The sequence below is a fragment of the Myxocyprinus asiaticus genome, chromosome 49, assembly GCF_019703515.2.
Source record: "Myxocyprinus asiaticus isolate MX2 ecotype Aquarium Trade chromosome 49, UBuf_Myxa_2, whole genome shotgun sequence".
Taxonomy (NCBI): Eukaryota; Metazoa; Chordata; class Actinopteri; order Cypriniformes; family Catostomidae; genus Myxocyprinus; species Myxocyprinus asiaticus.
The window spans coordinates 13,699,492-13,715,590 of record NC_059392.1 but is presented as its reverse complement, the minus strand read 5'-3'; the positions used below and the strand labels follow the sequence as shown (position 1 = coordinate 13,715,590).

Here is a 16,099-nt window from a genome sequence, read left to right as displayed (position 1 = left end):
GCACCTCCGCTGGTGTGTCAAGAGCCTGCAAGTCAGGAGATCCCAATGGGGCTAAAAAAATGTGTGTGCATGTGTGTGTGGGAGAGAGCGAGAGACACGACTAGCACGAGGTCCTGCGGCTGTCAGCAGCTGTAACCTCACACGGCCAAAACAGGAAGCCATGCCACTCACTTAGTGATTGACACACTGGCGGAAGTTCATAAAGGTTTCAGAAGGGCTCTAGTCCATGTTCAGGGGTTTGTGACTAGCCACCTGGTACAGTGTAATAAGGGTGAGAGGGCTCTCGTTACATATCTGAGCATACTTGCATGTCCGCCAGTGCCCCTCTGGGTTGAGGGTATTGGTGTCGGCTGAGGTCAGAAAATGTGATGATAAACTAATAAATAATTTCACAATAAAACAAAGTACAACTACATGAAAAGGAAAGAAATTAAAGTTTAAGATCAGATGCGTTGATGGGTGTTCCTTCAAATTCAGGCAATTGTTCCAGGGGTTGATTTTTAATAAAACAAACAGATTTCATTTTTTTTCCTTTTTGTTCTACGAAGTTCACATTAAAATTTAATTGGAAACTTTTTACCTGCCCTTCTGAATACTTTTCAAATGCCTTATATGCATTGTTTTAACTGTTTCAGCATTTTCACAGACCCAGATATCCAATATTAAACTAAAAAAATACAACATAATGATACCAATTATTACATGTTTAAAACAATGAAAATCTAAGCAAAGAGTGAAATAAACTATTTCAATGTTTGTGTGGAAATGATTTCTAGCAATCTCTAAAAATTACAAATGTGCCAAAGTTTTTGCATTATTTTCCACACAACAAACAATTGTGCTCGTAATATATATATATATATATATATATATATATATATATATATATACACACACATATATATATATATATATATTATGAGCACAATTGTTTGTTAAATATATATATATATATATATATATATATATATATATATATATATATATATTTTTTTTTTTTTTTTTAAAGTTAGTTTACTTTTTAACCAAGTTGATAAAAGTCTCAGTGAAGAGCATGCTTGAGATTATATATGAGACAAGTGATGTTCAAAAAAAAAAAAAAAAGAAAAATCAAGGTAAATATCACTTTATGAGCAGAATATTTTTATTTGCCGTTATTTCTAATCAAGCTGTAATTTTGCCAAACTGTGCACACACACACAAAAAAAGTAAAAATATTACTTAATTGTGTGTATTAGGGATACATAAAATGTTAGCTATGAAATTAGTCTTAGCCAGAGAGAGGAGTCTGCCTTTTCTTTTTTTGTCAAAAACTTACAAAATGTAATTTCCACCACAGAATTCTATTAAACACAATACAGAATTTGAGATGTTCTGGAAATGACACTGTAGTGAAAATTTTCATGACTCTCAGAAATCATTTACAAAAATGATATAAATCTTCTGTGATCCATGTACATACACTGTTGGACATTTTTAGACGACAATGTGTAAAAAAAAAACTAAATTGTGTGTATGAGAAAATGTTTTAATGAGACTTCACTTTCTAGAAGTCTACAGTGCTAAAATTGCTCAAAGTTGAAGAAACACCCTATTATAAAGATATCTGTTTCAAAGCCATTATTACAAGGCACCAATGACCCACTGCTATTATTTACATTTTCTAATAAAAATGTGAGTTGTGCTTGCCAGTTTAAAAATGTAAGTCTGTGGGCCTTCTTAACCCATTTTATCATTTTCAAAGCAAAAATCGTAAGTTCAATCTCTTAAGAAAGGCAATAGCACAACCCTTCACAAGCTGCATGATCTGAGGTCCAAATGTGTGAGATGAGTTACATGACAACCTTTAATACTTAAGGTTAGGGGATTGTTCGAATCAGTATTAATAATAGTGATAAACTACATTTATAAAGTATAACCCTAAGGAAACACCACAGAAGAGGTTTTCAGAGTCAAAAGGAAACAACATGTAGAGACTTCAACTCAGGACACTTTCTGAACGGGTGAGAACAACACACACTGGCCGAAAAAGACCATCTGACTCACAGCTGAGAGTGATCATGGCACCATGGGATGTATCACAGTTGACACAATGTAGGTTCATACAGTCCTGCCAATTAACAATAAGCTCCGCCCTTTCAACCACTTTTTTAAAAAGGGGAGCTGCTGTGACCTTGACCGTGACGAGGTGCCATGTGCACTGTGTACACTTCAATTGATTCACACCTTTGGAATATTTCCATGTTTAGCCTCAAATGTGAATAAAATTGTGTTTACTCAGGTTTTATATTTATATTTTCCCCTGAGAGTGAAAAAAGCAATGCTCACAATATCTCTTAGAGCAGACATGGACCACCCAAAAGACAACAAAAAATGCAAAGTCGTAGTGTAATGATATACAAGAGATATTAAGTTGAGAGTGTGATAAGTGTACACAGGTCAGCTACAAGAGGTACAGAGATCTTTTTTTGGTGGTCAGCAGAGGGCTACTGTCTTGGATGATCACCCTACCTCCTCAAAATGTAACTTGCTTTGAAGTGAAAGAAATTACAGATCTTGTTAGCACAAATTCCTCTTCCTCTTCTTCTTCACAATTTTCTACAATTTATTAAGCTCAAACCGCTTTTGTTTTGAGTATAATTCTAGTCTAATTTTTTAAAAACTTTATACTTTTTGAGGAATTAAAGATCAAAGTTTGAAAATGTCCCATTGGCTTACAGTGTTAGAATGTTTGAGATTCAAAATCTAACATTAATGACATTTGTCGTTTTCACACATACAGCCTTTTCCAGAAAATTAACTGCAACTTTCAGTTTAGAGGTCATGTGTGAACACAAACCGTTCGAAAATACCAGTACATTTTGCACCGGCTATCTCCCTGAATGAGAAGTTGTAACATTACCTCAACAGTTCAGTTTTGATGCAATGTGTGAACAGAGATGCAATATTATTTTTTTCCTAATTTGTAATGCCCAATTCCCAATGTGCTTTTTAAGTCCTCGTGGTCGCGTTGTGATTCGCCTCAATCTGGGTGGCAGAGGACGAATCCCAGTTGCCTCCGCGTCTGAGACCGTCAACCTGCGCATCTTATCACGTGGCTTGTTGAGCACATTGCCACGGAGACATAGCGCGTGTGGAGGCTTCACACCACCCACCGCGGCATCCACGCTCAACTCACCACGCGCCCCACCGAGAATGAACCACATTATAGCGACCAGGAGGAGGTTACCCCATGTGACTCTACCCTCCCTAGCAACTGGGCCAATTTGGTTGCTTAGGAGACCTGGCTGGAGTCACTCAGCATGCTCTGGGATTCGAGCTAGTGAACTCCAGGGGTGGTAGCCAGTGTCTTTTACCACTGAGCTACCCAGGCCCCCACAGAGATGCAATATTAACAGATTGAGCACGTACGAGGTCAGGACGCGCTGACGTAAAATGGAGATGATTCAGTTACTCTGGAGACCAAAAATGTCTTAAAATTGGACAGATACTGAAATTATTCCACGTAGTTGGAGAATTAAAAAAAATATTTGATATTTTAGAGCCGATTATAGAGGAAATCTCATAGTGTATGGTGCTCCACCACTCTGAAGTAATTTGATGAGCAGCCATGGAAATGGAACACGCATAGCTAAAACATTGGACCATTAAGAAATGGAGATGGCGAACAAGCAGTCAAAGTGGAGAAAACTTTTAACGCCACTCACCTCCAATTTGTTTCACAGTCTCTGTTTTATTTTACCCAAGACCACACCCAAATGCGCTCGGCCCATTTCTTTTAAGACTCGGAACAAAGAAACATCAACGGCAGCGCTCCCGTACATCCGTGTTTGTTTACATCTGTCTTGCGTCTACTAAAATGGGTGCGTTAGTTTACATGAGAGTTTGTGATCGGGTCAACTTGACAGCCAGATTTATCCTGACATTTAGTGTGCGATGCTTAGCATTTTTCGAGTATGTTCATATTTTAGAAGTGGTGTAGTGTAATCCAGCCTAAAAGCGCTTCTCTTTATCCAAATGGATAAAGACATTTTCAACTGATAATATAACTAACTACATCTTAATTGCATTTTGGTAGCAAAACGGAAAAAAAGATGAAAACCGTTGCTTGTGTGAATAGCAGACATGGTACATTTACCAGTAAAGGCATTCCAACAATTTTACTGCAATTTACCAGGCTGCACGTGTGAAAAGGGCAACTGTAATATTTGCGTACTGAATTGTGATTGGTCTTTTCTTTATCTTTATAACCACCTACAGTATAGACGCTTACATTGCAAAGGCATCAGAGAAGTCCCTGATTTTAAGGCACTTTAAAGCAAAATAGAGATCAGTGTATATTTTTAAGCTCAGAATAAGGGTTAGTTATCACTTTTGTGTCATTGTGGAAGAAACAAACAGATTTCTTTCCAGATGTCAAATAACCTTCAAAACAAAATGGAACCTTATTGACAGATGGGAGCAGAACTGTCCTGAAGTCTTACCTGTTCAGTTAGGTGGACACTAGTGTCAGGACTTTGGGAGTCTTCATTCAGGTTGTCATGCACACAGAGGAGCGACAGATACCCTGTGAAATCACATGACAGTCACGCAATTAATCAGTGACCAGCTCTAATCTATTGAAGACAAATCTATAGGTCAGTGACGTGAGACTACTTTTTGTGTCTGGATCTTCAAAAATGTCAAAAAACAGTATATAAAGTTGTGCTCAAAAGTTTGCATACCCTGGCAGAAATTGTGAAATTTCAGAATTGATTTGGAAAATATGACTGATCATGCAAAACAACTGTCTTTTATTTAAGGATAGTGATCATATGAAGCCATTTATTATCACATACTTGTTTGGCTCCTTTTTAAATCAAAATAACAGAAATCACTCAAATGGCCCTGATCAAAAGTTTACATACCCTTGAATGTTTGGTCTTGTTACAGACACACAAGGTGACACACACAGGTTTAAATGGCAATTAAAGGTTAATTTCCCACACCTGTGGCCTTTTAAATTACAATTAGTGTCTGTGTATAAATAGTCAATGAGTTTGTTAGCTCTTACGTGGATGCACTGAGCAGGCTAGATACTGAGCCATGGGGAGCAGAAAAGAACTGTCAGCAGGAAGACCTGTGTAACAAGGTAATGGAACTTTATAAAGCTGGAAAAGAATATAAAAAGATATCCAAAGCCTTGAAAATGCCAGTCAGTACTGTTCAATCACTTATTAAGAAGTGGAAAATTTGGGGATCTCTTGATACCAAGCCAAGGTCAGGTAGACCAAGAAAGATTTCAGCCACAACTGCCAGAAGAATTGTTCAGGATACAAGGAAAAACCCACAGGTAACCTCAGGAGAAATACAGGCTGCTCTGGAAAAAGACGGTGTGGTTGTTTCAAGGAGCACAATACTTGTTGACCCCTCTCCAAACATAACATTTATGGTTGTGACCATAAAGCTCTATTTTGGTCTCGTCACTCCAAATTACAGTGTGCCAGAAGCTGCGAGACGTGTCACGGTGTTGTCGGGCATATTGAAACCAGGCTTTTTTTTGTGGCATTGGCTTCTTTTTGGCAACTCGACCATGCAGCTCATTTTTGTTCAAGTATCGTCATATTGTGTCCCGAACAATTCTTCTGGCAGTTGTGGCTTAAGTCTTTCTTTTGTCTACCTGACCTTGGCTTGGTATCAAGAGATCCCCAAATTTTCCACTTCTTAATGAGTGATTGAACAGTACTGACTGGCATTTTCAAGGCTTTGGATATCTTTTTATATCCTTTTCCATCTTCATAAAGTTCCATTACCTTGTTACACAGGTCTTTTGACAGGTCTTTCTGCTCCCCATGGCTCAGTAGCTAGCCTGCTCAGTGCATCCACATGAGAGCTAACAAACTCTTGACTATTTATACACAGACACTAATTGCAATTTAAAAAGCCACAGGTGTGGGAAATAACCTTTAATTGCCATTTAAACCTGTGTGTCACCTTGTGTATCAGTAAAAAGGCCAAACATTCAAGGGTATGTAAACTTTTGATCAGGGTCATTTGGGTGATTTCTGTCACCATTATGATTTAAAAAGGAGCCAAAAAACTATGTGATAATAAATGGCTTCATATGATCACTATCCTTAAATAAAATACTTTTTTTTTTTTTGCATGATCAGTCATATTTTCAAAATCAATGCCAAAATTTCACTATTTCTGCCAGGGTATGCAAACTTTTGAGCACAACTGTATACAGGCAAACAATTTTACTTTAAAAATATGATTCATATTTGAAAAGGTTTTGTCCACCAAATCGATAATAAATATAAACCAGAGGACCCCTTTAGACTGGGTGGGAGGATTTGAAAAAATATATAATATTTTGACATATTTATGAACAGGCACATTTTGTTCAGGTCAAATGGAGTAACTCTAAGAAAACATCTTAATATTTGTCATAAAAATTCATGATATTTGTAAAAAAATACATATTTTTTTATCTTTTCTATGAACCTGTCAAATTCATTTTAAACTAGATTTCTAAAGATTTCTCATTTTTATCATCACGGACACCCTTAATTGTAAATGACCCATATACACACAACTTGAGTTTAAAATGAGCAAAACAGTGCAAACATCGCAAGCCTGGATGTTTGTAGACAGGTGCCTAAAAATTAGAGCAAAACATTAGTTATTAGAAATTAAAATGTGTATAAAAATTTCATTCAGACTGGATGTAACTGTATCCAGACTATTCTAGTCTACAGCCCAGCCAAAACAAGGCCGTTCAGGTAGGCTTAAGCTAAATGATTGTACAAGCTAATATTTCACTGCACCTCAATATAGTACAAGCAATATTTTAAAACCTTTATCAAACTCCCTCAGAAAAAAGACAAACAACACATCTGTGGCATAAATTCCTTAAATTTATGGGCGACTTGTGTTTAGATGCCATGATGGTATGATAGGGATGAGCACAATCTTTGCTTCTCATCTCAGAGGGCTCAGTCCCCAATTGGTGGTGTTCTCTGAGTGCCCATAAATCTGACACACAACTTAGGGCACTTCACAAAATGTATTGAGTTTAAGCGAGACATCAGGCCGGCAAGCTGCATACCCTGAATACATACCAGGCTGACAAAAGCAGACTTTGAGACTCTTGTTAGCTTTGTGTGTCAGACAGATCCTGCGTTACTGAAAGTGTCCTGATTCATTCAAGTGTCACTTACTGTTGAAGTTGTCACACAATTATTCACAATTAATAATTATTGTCTTCCACATAAAGAATATAAAAAGCAGTCAGTCAATCTACAACCCCAATTCCGAAAAAGTGGTTTTCGTCTTGCCCTTTACGAACCGAGATCTGATCAGATTTCATTAATCTTTTAACTATATTGTGCACTGTAGAGGGTGAAATGCCCAAAATCCTTCCTATTTTTCTTTGGGGAACATTGTTCTAAAAGTGCTGGATTATTTGCTGAAGACCTGTTGGCAAATTGACGGACTAGGCTGTTTTTGGAGGCTCCCTATATACTACGACACGACTGCCTCACCTGTTTAACATCTCCTGCTTCACATCGCCTTATTTCAACTCGTCAAATTGTTATTAGTCTTAAATTGCCCGTCTCAACATTTTTGGAGCATGTTGCAATCATCTGATTTGAAATGACTGTATATTTAAAAAAAAAAAAAAAAAAAAAAAAAAAATGAAATTCACAAGGCAAAACATCATATATTTAGTTGTAGTGCTTTTAGCAAAAAAAAAAAAAAAAAAAATTTAGCAAAGGGTGAATATAATTTACAAATCACACACTTTTTGTTTTATTAGCATTTTTCATACTGCCCCAACGTTTTTGGAACTGGGGTTGTATATAAGTGGAGCAGACTTTTCACTTTTTTCAAATCTCCACTTTATAGCCCAAGAAGCAATAGATCTGTTTGTATGTTTGCACATGCATTTACCTTTCTTGTACTTTGTTTGTGCCACTTAGATATACAGATAAAAAAAGAATTCTGTCAAGACCTATGAAAATGTCATATGAAAAGTTTGAGCTACAGTAAGATTGAAGGTTCCTCTAAGAGCAAGTCATTGAGTAAAAGTGAAACAATGTAACACATTTACAATAAAAAACAATTAAATAATATAAATATACACTTATCTTCTCAATTTTGTAGAACAGACTCAACTTAGTATTGCTTTATAATTCACTTCTACCCCCACCCCAAACCAACAAAAAAAACGTGTTTCAACAACATACTAATAACAATGATAATTATCATAAAATAATAATTGCATTTTTTCCATTAATATGTAATGTATTACTGATTATTTATCAAATAAATACATTATATTTCTGAAAATATGAATACCACTCTGTCTTACTATGTTTAGCTATGTTATGTTTATCTACCTTATCTATGCTGGCTTCCCACAGACTATATCAACTAAATTTATAGACTAACTCCAATCCTAAAATAACATTAACATTTTTAGAACAAAACCAAACATTAATTCCTTTATGTATGGGTCCTAAAGATTTTGTCAGATTTAGCCTACTTCAAGAGATAATTTTGTCTTCAAAAGACAGTTTAAGTAAACACACACACACACACAATTACAACTGTCATGGTCAGTAAGTGTCCTGTGTCAGGATTAATCTCCTGCAGAGGAGGGTGGGTCAGGGCAGCCAGAACTCATTTGGTGTGTTGCCATGAAATGGCTGCCCATCAGAAATATCTTCATCTATCTCTGTCTCATCTACATTGGTGGAAATGAACAGATGAAGGGATGAAAGGAGAGAGGGAGGGTGAAAGGGGCGTCCGAAGGAGAGAGGTCAGCGCATCAAGGAGTCCATCATTCTGACACGTTTAGTGTCTCTTAACCGAGTGTATGTACGCGAGTGTGTTGGGGGATAAAACCCTCAGCTTTTCCAGGTTGTTTGAAAATATTAAATCACTCTTTGAGGAGACAAATCAAAGTTAGAGCAATCAAAAGCAGTTATGCAATAGCGGCCATTTCTTTTCCCCAACATTTTGTGACATTGATCGAACAGTGAGTCCCACATCAAACTCACACCACTGGTGAGTCAATATTGCTGTGTCGTGCTGGACGGGCTGTTCAAACCAAAAGAGCAATATTTTTATAGCACCACAGAGACAGAGTTTACATTTTTCAAGGAAATCAGCCTAAAAATGTCTTATAATGTAGTATTTGAAACTCCCACCAACCACTTTCCATTTTGAACACATTGTCCATTATTGTCAGTTAGTTGATGAGGTTAGATGAACCCAATCGCAGAGAATCAGAAGTACTGAAGTACTCAAAACAGAGGATGAACAGAAGACTTTTAAAGTATATTTTTTTCAAAACAAAGTACAAACAAAAAGTTCAACGACAGCAAAACTATATGGTTTTCTTTCCAGCAAAAGCCTTTACAGGGAACAAACAAGGTCCATAGCACAAAGACATGAAAACAGGACTTAACAACCTGACAAGCAACAAAATGGGGTTTTTATATAGCTGCTTCTAACTGATTAGACTAATTACAAAGACAATGAAAGAACTGCAATTGGCCAAAAAATAACAAGCAAATTAATGAAGCCAACAAGGTAATAATGGGGCATCCCAAACTTCTGCACTATTCTACGTCATTTTGAAATAGAGGTAGTGCAAGTAGTATGTTAACACTGAATGCAACAAAAAGAACTGTACAATGAGTACCCGGATGATGCACTTCTTCAACCATCAAAATGGAGTGTGGAATATTGGACACTTCATGCACTCAGCACTCATGGCTTGCCATACGTAGCTAAATGGGCAGAGTTACTTGCTGCATTGCTGGTCTGACAAAGCAATTGGAAATAATGGAGAATGTAATAACTAGCGAAACATCAGTGAAGACAGCACCTTTAAGCTGAATGCTTTACCATCACCCCACGCTGTGTGAAAATGTACATTGTGTTAAACTGAGATTGGCTAATGCGCTTAAGTTAGCGGCAACACATCACGTGTGCTTGAAATGTCACTTCCGTCAGCTGTTAAATGGCGAATGCTTCCGTGTAGTAAAAAAACGTTAAGTGTTCCATAAGTGTGTATAGTGTATATTGTAAGAGCAGTGTATAGTGTGTCATTTGGGACACAGCTAATGAGACCCAGGTGAAAGGGATCCTCCATTGGAAAGGAGTTACTTACTATAATCACTCTAGGGTGCACCCTGGTGACCTGGATGACTTTTGACAGTTATCAGTAGAAACTGGTCATAGACCAGCACTTTAGGTTTCATCACTAGCCCAGATCTCAAAGAAGTCTTGGTAAAATAGTAACAGCTGAGGCAAACAGCTTTTAAGAGCAAAAAACCAGAGGTGGATTTAGTTCTGGACCATCTGTACAATTTATTGCACTCAATTCAAGGATATGTAATGGAAGACAACTAAGCACAGAGTTTAAAATACCTGCATAAGCTCGAGGGACACTGAAAACCCCAATTTTTCTGCTGTTTCTTATCCTCTGATATTGTTAGTGGGATATTTTGAGAGATCACAGCATGGTCTTCCCTAGTGGCTTTGGCACTGCCATGTACGTTTATTTATTTTTAAGGCAATTGGGAATTGGATGGTTCTTTGTGACTAAAGTAATATTAAAAAATGGTTCAGCTCTAAATATGACTAAATGTGCCATGTTTAAAGCTGTTGTAAAATAGCCAATATAAATTTACCTGTGACTGCACATTTTATATTCATGCTAAACAACCTAGTTAGGCTAATGAAATATATTACAGTATTTAGTGCAGGAATTTTTATCATATTGCTGTTGCTGCCATCTTATTAAAGCAATAAGACTTTCAAGGCTGTGCATTACTATGATTTGACCATGGTTGAGAGGGTTGTAGGCAATACTTATTGATATATCGAACAATTATAAAAAATTATTCTGAATTCACTGAACATATTAGTCCTACCAGGTAAGAATATTGGCAAAGATATGTGACCATAAAAATGTGTCATTCAAATGTCTCTTATGGGGATTTGTGCCCACTATCACTGTTTTGCATCATATATTAAACTGACTTGAGATATTCAAGAGCTTCAAAAGACCTGGTAAACTTTCAGAGCTGTCAGGAAGTTTTTACTTTCTGGAAAAATCTGACCATGTTGTCTTGGCCTGTTCTTTCCTTCTACAAGTTTGAGAGAAGCCAGGCACTGCAGGATAATCGCAGTTTAATAGGAGCAAATATTCAAAGCAGGAGCTGACCAACTAGATCCTCTTTCCTATTGCTCTCTCCCAGTGTGCCCCAGAAACGCTAGCACATGGGTGCGTAACATATCAATATTTTCATGATATATCAATTAACTATAAAAAATATATAAAAGGCCTTCCTATGAACCTTCGTTTATTGTTTGCATTGGAATCGTCACATCGAATATCGGTGGGTAAACACCTCTGTTGAAAATCTGAAAACCGTGCTTACGGTTCCAGAACTGTTTCAGAAAAGCAAAACAATTCACAAGTACTGAGCTTGAGTTTCATCAGGAAAAACTAACACAGAATCACAAGGCTTATGCAGCTTCATCTTCATTGGCAGGAAACGTAAAACAGTCCAGACAAGCGGTATCAGGTCCAAATCTCATCTTTTTGCAAGTGCGTAGACATTGTGGTCCTCTTTTTGTCTTTTTTTGTTGAAGTTGTTCTTAAGATGAAGTTGTGAGCTCATTCCCTCTCAGGCATCCTATTTGCCATGCAAAGCTGTTGTATGCCGGGAGAGGGACGTGTCCACAGACTGGGGCCTCTTTCTAATGATTTCCCGCACCTGCACATCTGCTGCAGTTTTAATTAATACTCTAAGGAGGTTTGTTGCGAGTAATCAAAAACATTGTCATTTTGGAAGTCTATGCTTCATTATAGAAAACAAATCAATACATGAGTAGAATGAGGGCACTCACTACAAACAGGGTATTGTAATTATCCCTCATTCCGATAGACAATCTAATCAAGTAAAGGAGGGGAAAACGTGTCAAAAGATGACTCTTTTGAAAGAGACTTTATTTCGCGAGATAAGCACTCCAGGCTTTTTCACAAAGCAGCAACACGTGGTAAAGGGCTGGGCATCATTTTAATGCAGGCCTTGGTTCGTCAGCTTCATATGGGTGAGGGGGGTTGCACAGTGGAGGCAATAGTTGGATCAGCTCTCTTCAGCTCTGAAGCATCACTGAAACCTCTCTGCTTTCTGATTTATGGCTCACTGCTGACCTCTGAGGTCGTAACATGGTGATGGGTGACTGGCTCTCAACGGTAAGCTACTGGCACTTGACAAAGTGCCGAGAGCAGAATGAATTTACTCCTCTTTTCCTCAATCATCAACAGGCGCATGGCGGCTTGCTGCCCTGACCCCCTCATCCTGACTGCTATAACAAGATCTCCCATCTCATGGAGGAGCGAGGGAGAGGGAGGCTGAAAAATTTACTGTCATTTCTACTTTCCAATGAGCTCTGGTGAGCACTTCTTTCACCTTCAGGTTGCTTGGCGTGCCTGGGGTAAGGAGGGGAGAGATGGCTGCTTGGGACATAGGCGAGGTCACTTACCGTAGATGCACCTGTCTAACTTTGGGTCATTTCGCCTTCGGTACTTCAATCTGCGTTCGCTTCAATCAACTTTATAACGGCACCTGAAAGCAAGTTAAATTTAATGACCAAATAAATCTCCATAAACACAGAGGTCTCACCTTTCTCCTTATTCAGTGGTGATCACAACTCCTGATTGTGTGTGTGTGCATGTGCAAGTCAGTTCACAACAAACAGATATTTACTTACATGTTCTTTAATGCAGTACCGCCTTCCTTAACACAAAAGATCCATTTGGTTACTTTGGCTTTTATTGTCAGAACAGCAGGGTGGGGGCATTATAAAATGCATAATTTCCTAAAGTGGGGTTTTAAATTATCCTGCAGTGCAATTGTTGGCTCATTGTAGTTGGTGAGACACAGTGGCTTATAATTGAAAATAAAAAAGCCATTTAAAAGACATTCAATAAGCCACTGGGAAATTGATCAGGCTATAAAATCTGTCACTACTAGGGTGGGAGGCTGGCACTCTCGTAGAGATGGAGCTTTGGTCCTGACACAGCACTATCCCCACAGATTTTACAATCTACACGGAGGCACCATCAAACAACTGCATACAAACAAGGGATGCCACAGAACTACACTTCCCAATGGAGCTACTTTCCCTGTGTCCTCAGGCATGCATTTAATAGCATAACAAAATAATGCAACAAGTTATTTGGTTGTTTTAGTATGTAGTTCTAACCTATTTTTATATATATACATATATATATATATACATACATATACATATATATATATATATACATATATATATATATATATATATATAAAATTTCATTAGTAGCCCTTTCAGTGGCAAACAAAATTATCGCAGACATAGAGAGAGAGCAAGAACGGGCACATATGGAAAAAAGCATATTCCGCTGCTGCTTCTTTAACTTTCAATTCTCGCAAGCATCTCTGCTTCACAGCCCCTGGCTATTGCCTTTCTCAATCTGTCCCTGGGGAGGCAGGAGTTATGGGCCCTGTCGATTGAGGAGAAAGGGATGTTATTCCCCTGTCACCCTCACCCGGTCCGCCAGCAGCCATGCCCTGATCTATAGCCACCGTGGCGGGGTAGAAGTGTCTTGATGCACCATTGGTTTCCAGTGTTGTCACCCCCACCCCTCCCCATCCCAATGCTCCAACTCATACTACCTTTACAACACCCCCCCCCCATGTGATGTGTTTGAGGAGGTCACCCCTAAAGGGACAAAGTCTACTGGTTGGCATCATGGGTGGGGTTAAGTGACACCTGGCGGGTGTTTACCTGAGATGGCATCGTGCACAGTGGTGTGGATAGTCGGTCACTGCACTGAGACCCCATCTAATGGATAATTTGATCTATGAGGACTCAGTGTATGAGACTGAAGTTGAAACTGCGAGGTATAGGCATACCACGATTATATAAAATTTATTATTTTATATTACTTGAATACTAGTCCAACTTGAGATTTGTTAGCTTAATTTTATTCCAAAATTTAGTGAGCAAAAGACCTTGCTGTCTACAATCTACATAGGCAGCTACTTTCTAAGGTAGGATCATCACGGAAATGGAACCTTGTAAGTGACTTGTTTGGAAAGCTCTTCATGGGCAGCAACTTCATTAACTTTCAGTTGCACGGTACATACATAAGGCTCCTAAAATGAAGCGCACTGGACTCGTTTAACAATCACAATTGACTCCAAAAAAGTCAGAAGTTAGCATGTTGCTAGGCTAAAGACTTAATACTCTTAACAAAAAGAATAACAATACATAGCACACATACATATTGGGTGAAGTAGTGCATTAAATGTAATTATAATGAACAACTAAATATTTTATTCAGTACTAAAAAGAATCAATATATATAGCACTGTGCAAAAGTCTAAGGCACATAAGATGTTTAACAAAAACATTTGTCTTAAGATGGTTAATTATATCTTTAGCTTTAGTGTGTCAATAGGTAATATACATTTTAGACTCCCAAACATTCCTTCTGCAAATAGAATAGAATAGAATAGAAAAACATGTATCCCTGCAACAGATGTCATGGCCCCACAAAGACCCCCACTGAACATCGAGTCAATCTGGGATTACATGAAGAGACAGAAGCAATTGAGACAGCCTAAATAGATAGAAGAACTGTGGCAAATTCTCCAAGTAGCTTGGAACATCCTATGTGCCAACAACCAAGAAAAACTGTGTCCAGGTGTACCTAGGAGAACTGGTGCTGTTTTGAAGGCAAAGTTGGTCACACCAAATACTGATGTAGCTTTTTTTTTTTTATGTTTACTAGACTTTGGATGATGTTAATTGAAAACTATTTATGGCATTATTTTTTGAAGAAATCCTCACTATGCAACATTTTTCACAAGTGCCTAAAACTTTTGCATAGTACTGTATATAAAATCTGGGAAATTTTTGGGATTGCCTTATGTGATACTACCTTTGATTTTGTCCAAAACAAGGTATCTTATCAGTTCACAGAATTTGCTGCCAACTGCTTGTAACAGCTTTCAAACCGGAATTGCGTCGAAGATGCATTAAAATGTTACCTTGGTAGGCAGCTCAATAGGTTTGGGAACAGAGCTTAAGTTCACAATGCAGAACAGTTAGCTGATTATATCATATATCAAGTTCAATTTATGAAATTACAGCTATCTACTAAACCAACACAGATTTGTACAGTTTTTCAGCCATAAAGGAAATAGGGAAGCCTATTTGAATGAGAAGAACCATTATGAAAGAGTTGAAGAGTACAAAGTAGGTCTGACAATAGATTAAAAATTATTATCAAATTAATTACTTGACGTAGCCTGAACAGCTGAAGCTGTGCTGACTGCCTCCTGCTGACTGCGACTCGCAAAATCAAAGAATTTACATACAGTCAGGAGGCATGATTAAATGCATTGCTTTTTCCAAACGTTATTTTTATATTAAGTCGCAATGAATAAGAGTGTTAAATCGATAGCCTTAGTAAAACAAACATCCAGAAAGAGAAGATAGTTTTAAGTCTCCTTTTAGGTCCAAAAGCATTTTGCTTGTGATATAAATATGGGATTTGATCTCAAATCTCCATACACATGAGGAGACTTAAAGGGCATGATTTCATACAGTTGACATGTGTCGAGATTTAAGAAAAGGGGTGGAGAGACGGTGCAAGGCCTCTGCTCATGAGATGGCCAAGATGTGAGATGCAGGCTTCCACACTTCCTTTCCAATAACCTGCGGGCAGAAGAGCGATGCTCGCCCAACTGAGATGTGCACAAGTGACTTTGGATATGAACAATAAAGAAAAGGATGAAAAAGAAAGAAGGAAAAAAGCAGGTGGTTATGGCAAAGTCTTTTGTGACAGTGACCCTGCTGGGGATGATCTGACTGAATAAATAGACGGATTAATAAATAAATATCTCTTTAAAAATGGAAGACCGAGGAGGGCTGCCATTCATCAAATATCCTATTACCACAAAACCTGAAGCCATATGTATGAGGCAGCCAGGATCCAAAACAGACACAAATTTAACTTTTCCTTATTCCAATTTGT

General features: G+C 37.8%; 1 protein-coding gene across 2 annotated transcripts in view; it reads right to left on the bottom strand.

The window, feature by feature from the left end:
• LOC127438438 (adhesion G-protein coupled receptor D2) overlaps window positions 1–16,099 on the bottom strand; it is a 115,052-nt gene that overhangs the window by 35,593 nt on the left and 63,360 nt on the right. Inside the window, exon 24 of one of the 2 annotated variants that reach the window (XM_051694026.1) lies at window positions 4,485–4,567. The exons of the other annotated variant lie outside the window; for it this stretch is intronic. Within the exon in view, the coding sequence (XP_051549986.1) occupies window positions 4,485–4,567 (83 nt within the window). The remainder of the gene's footprint in view (window positions 1–4,484; window positions 4,568–16,099) is intronic. 2 annotated transcript variants of the gene reach the window in all.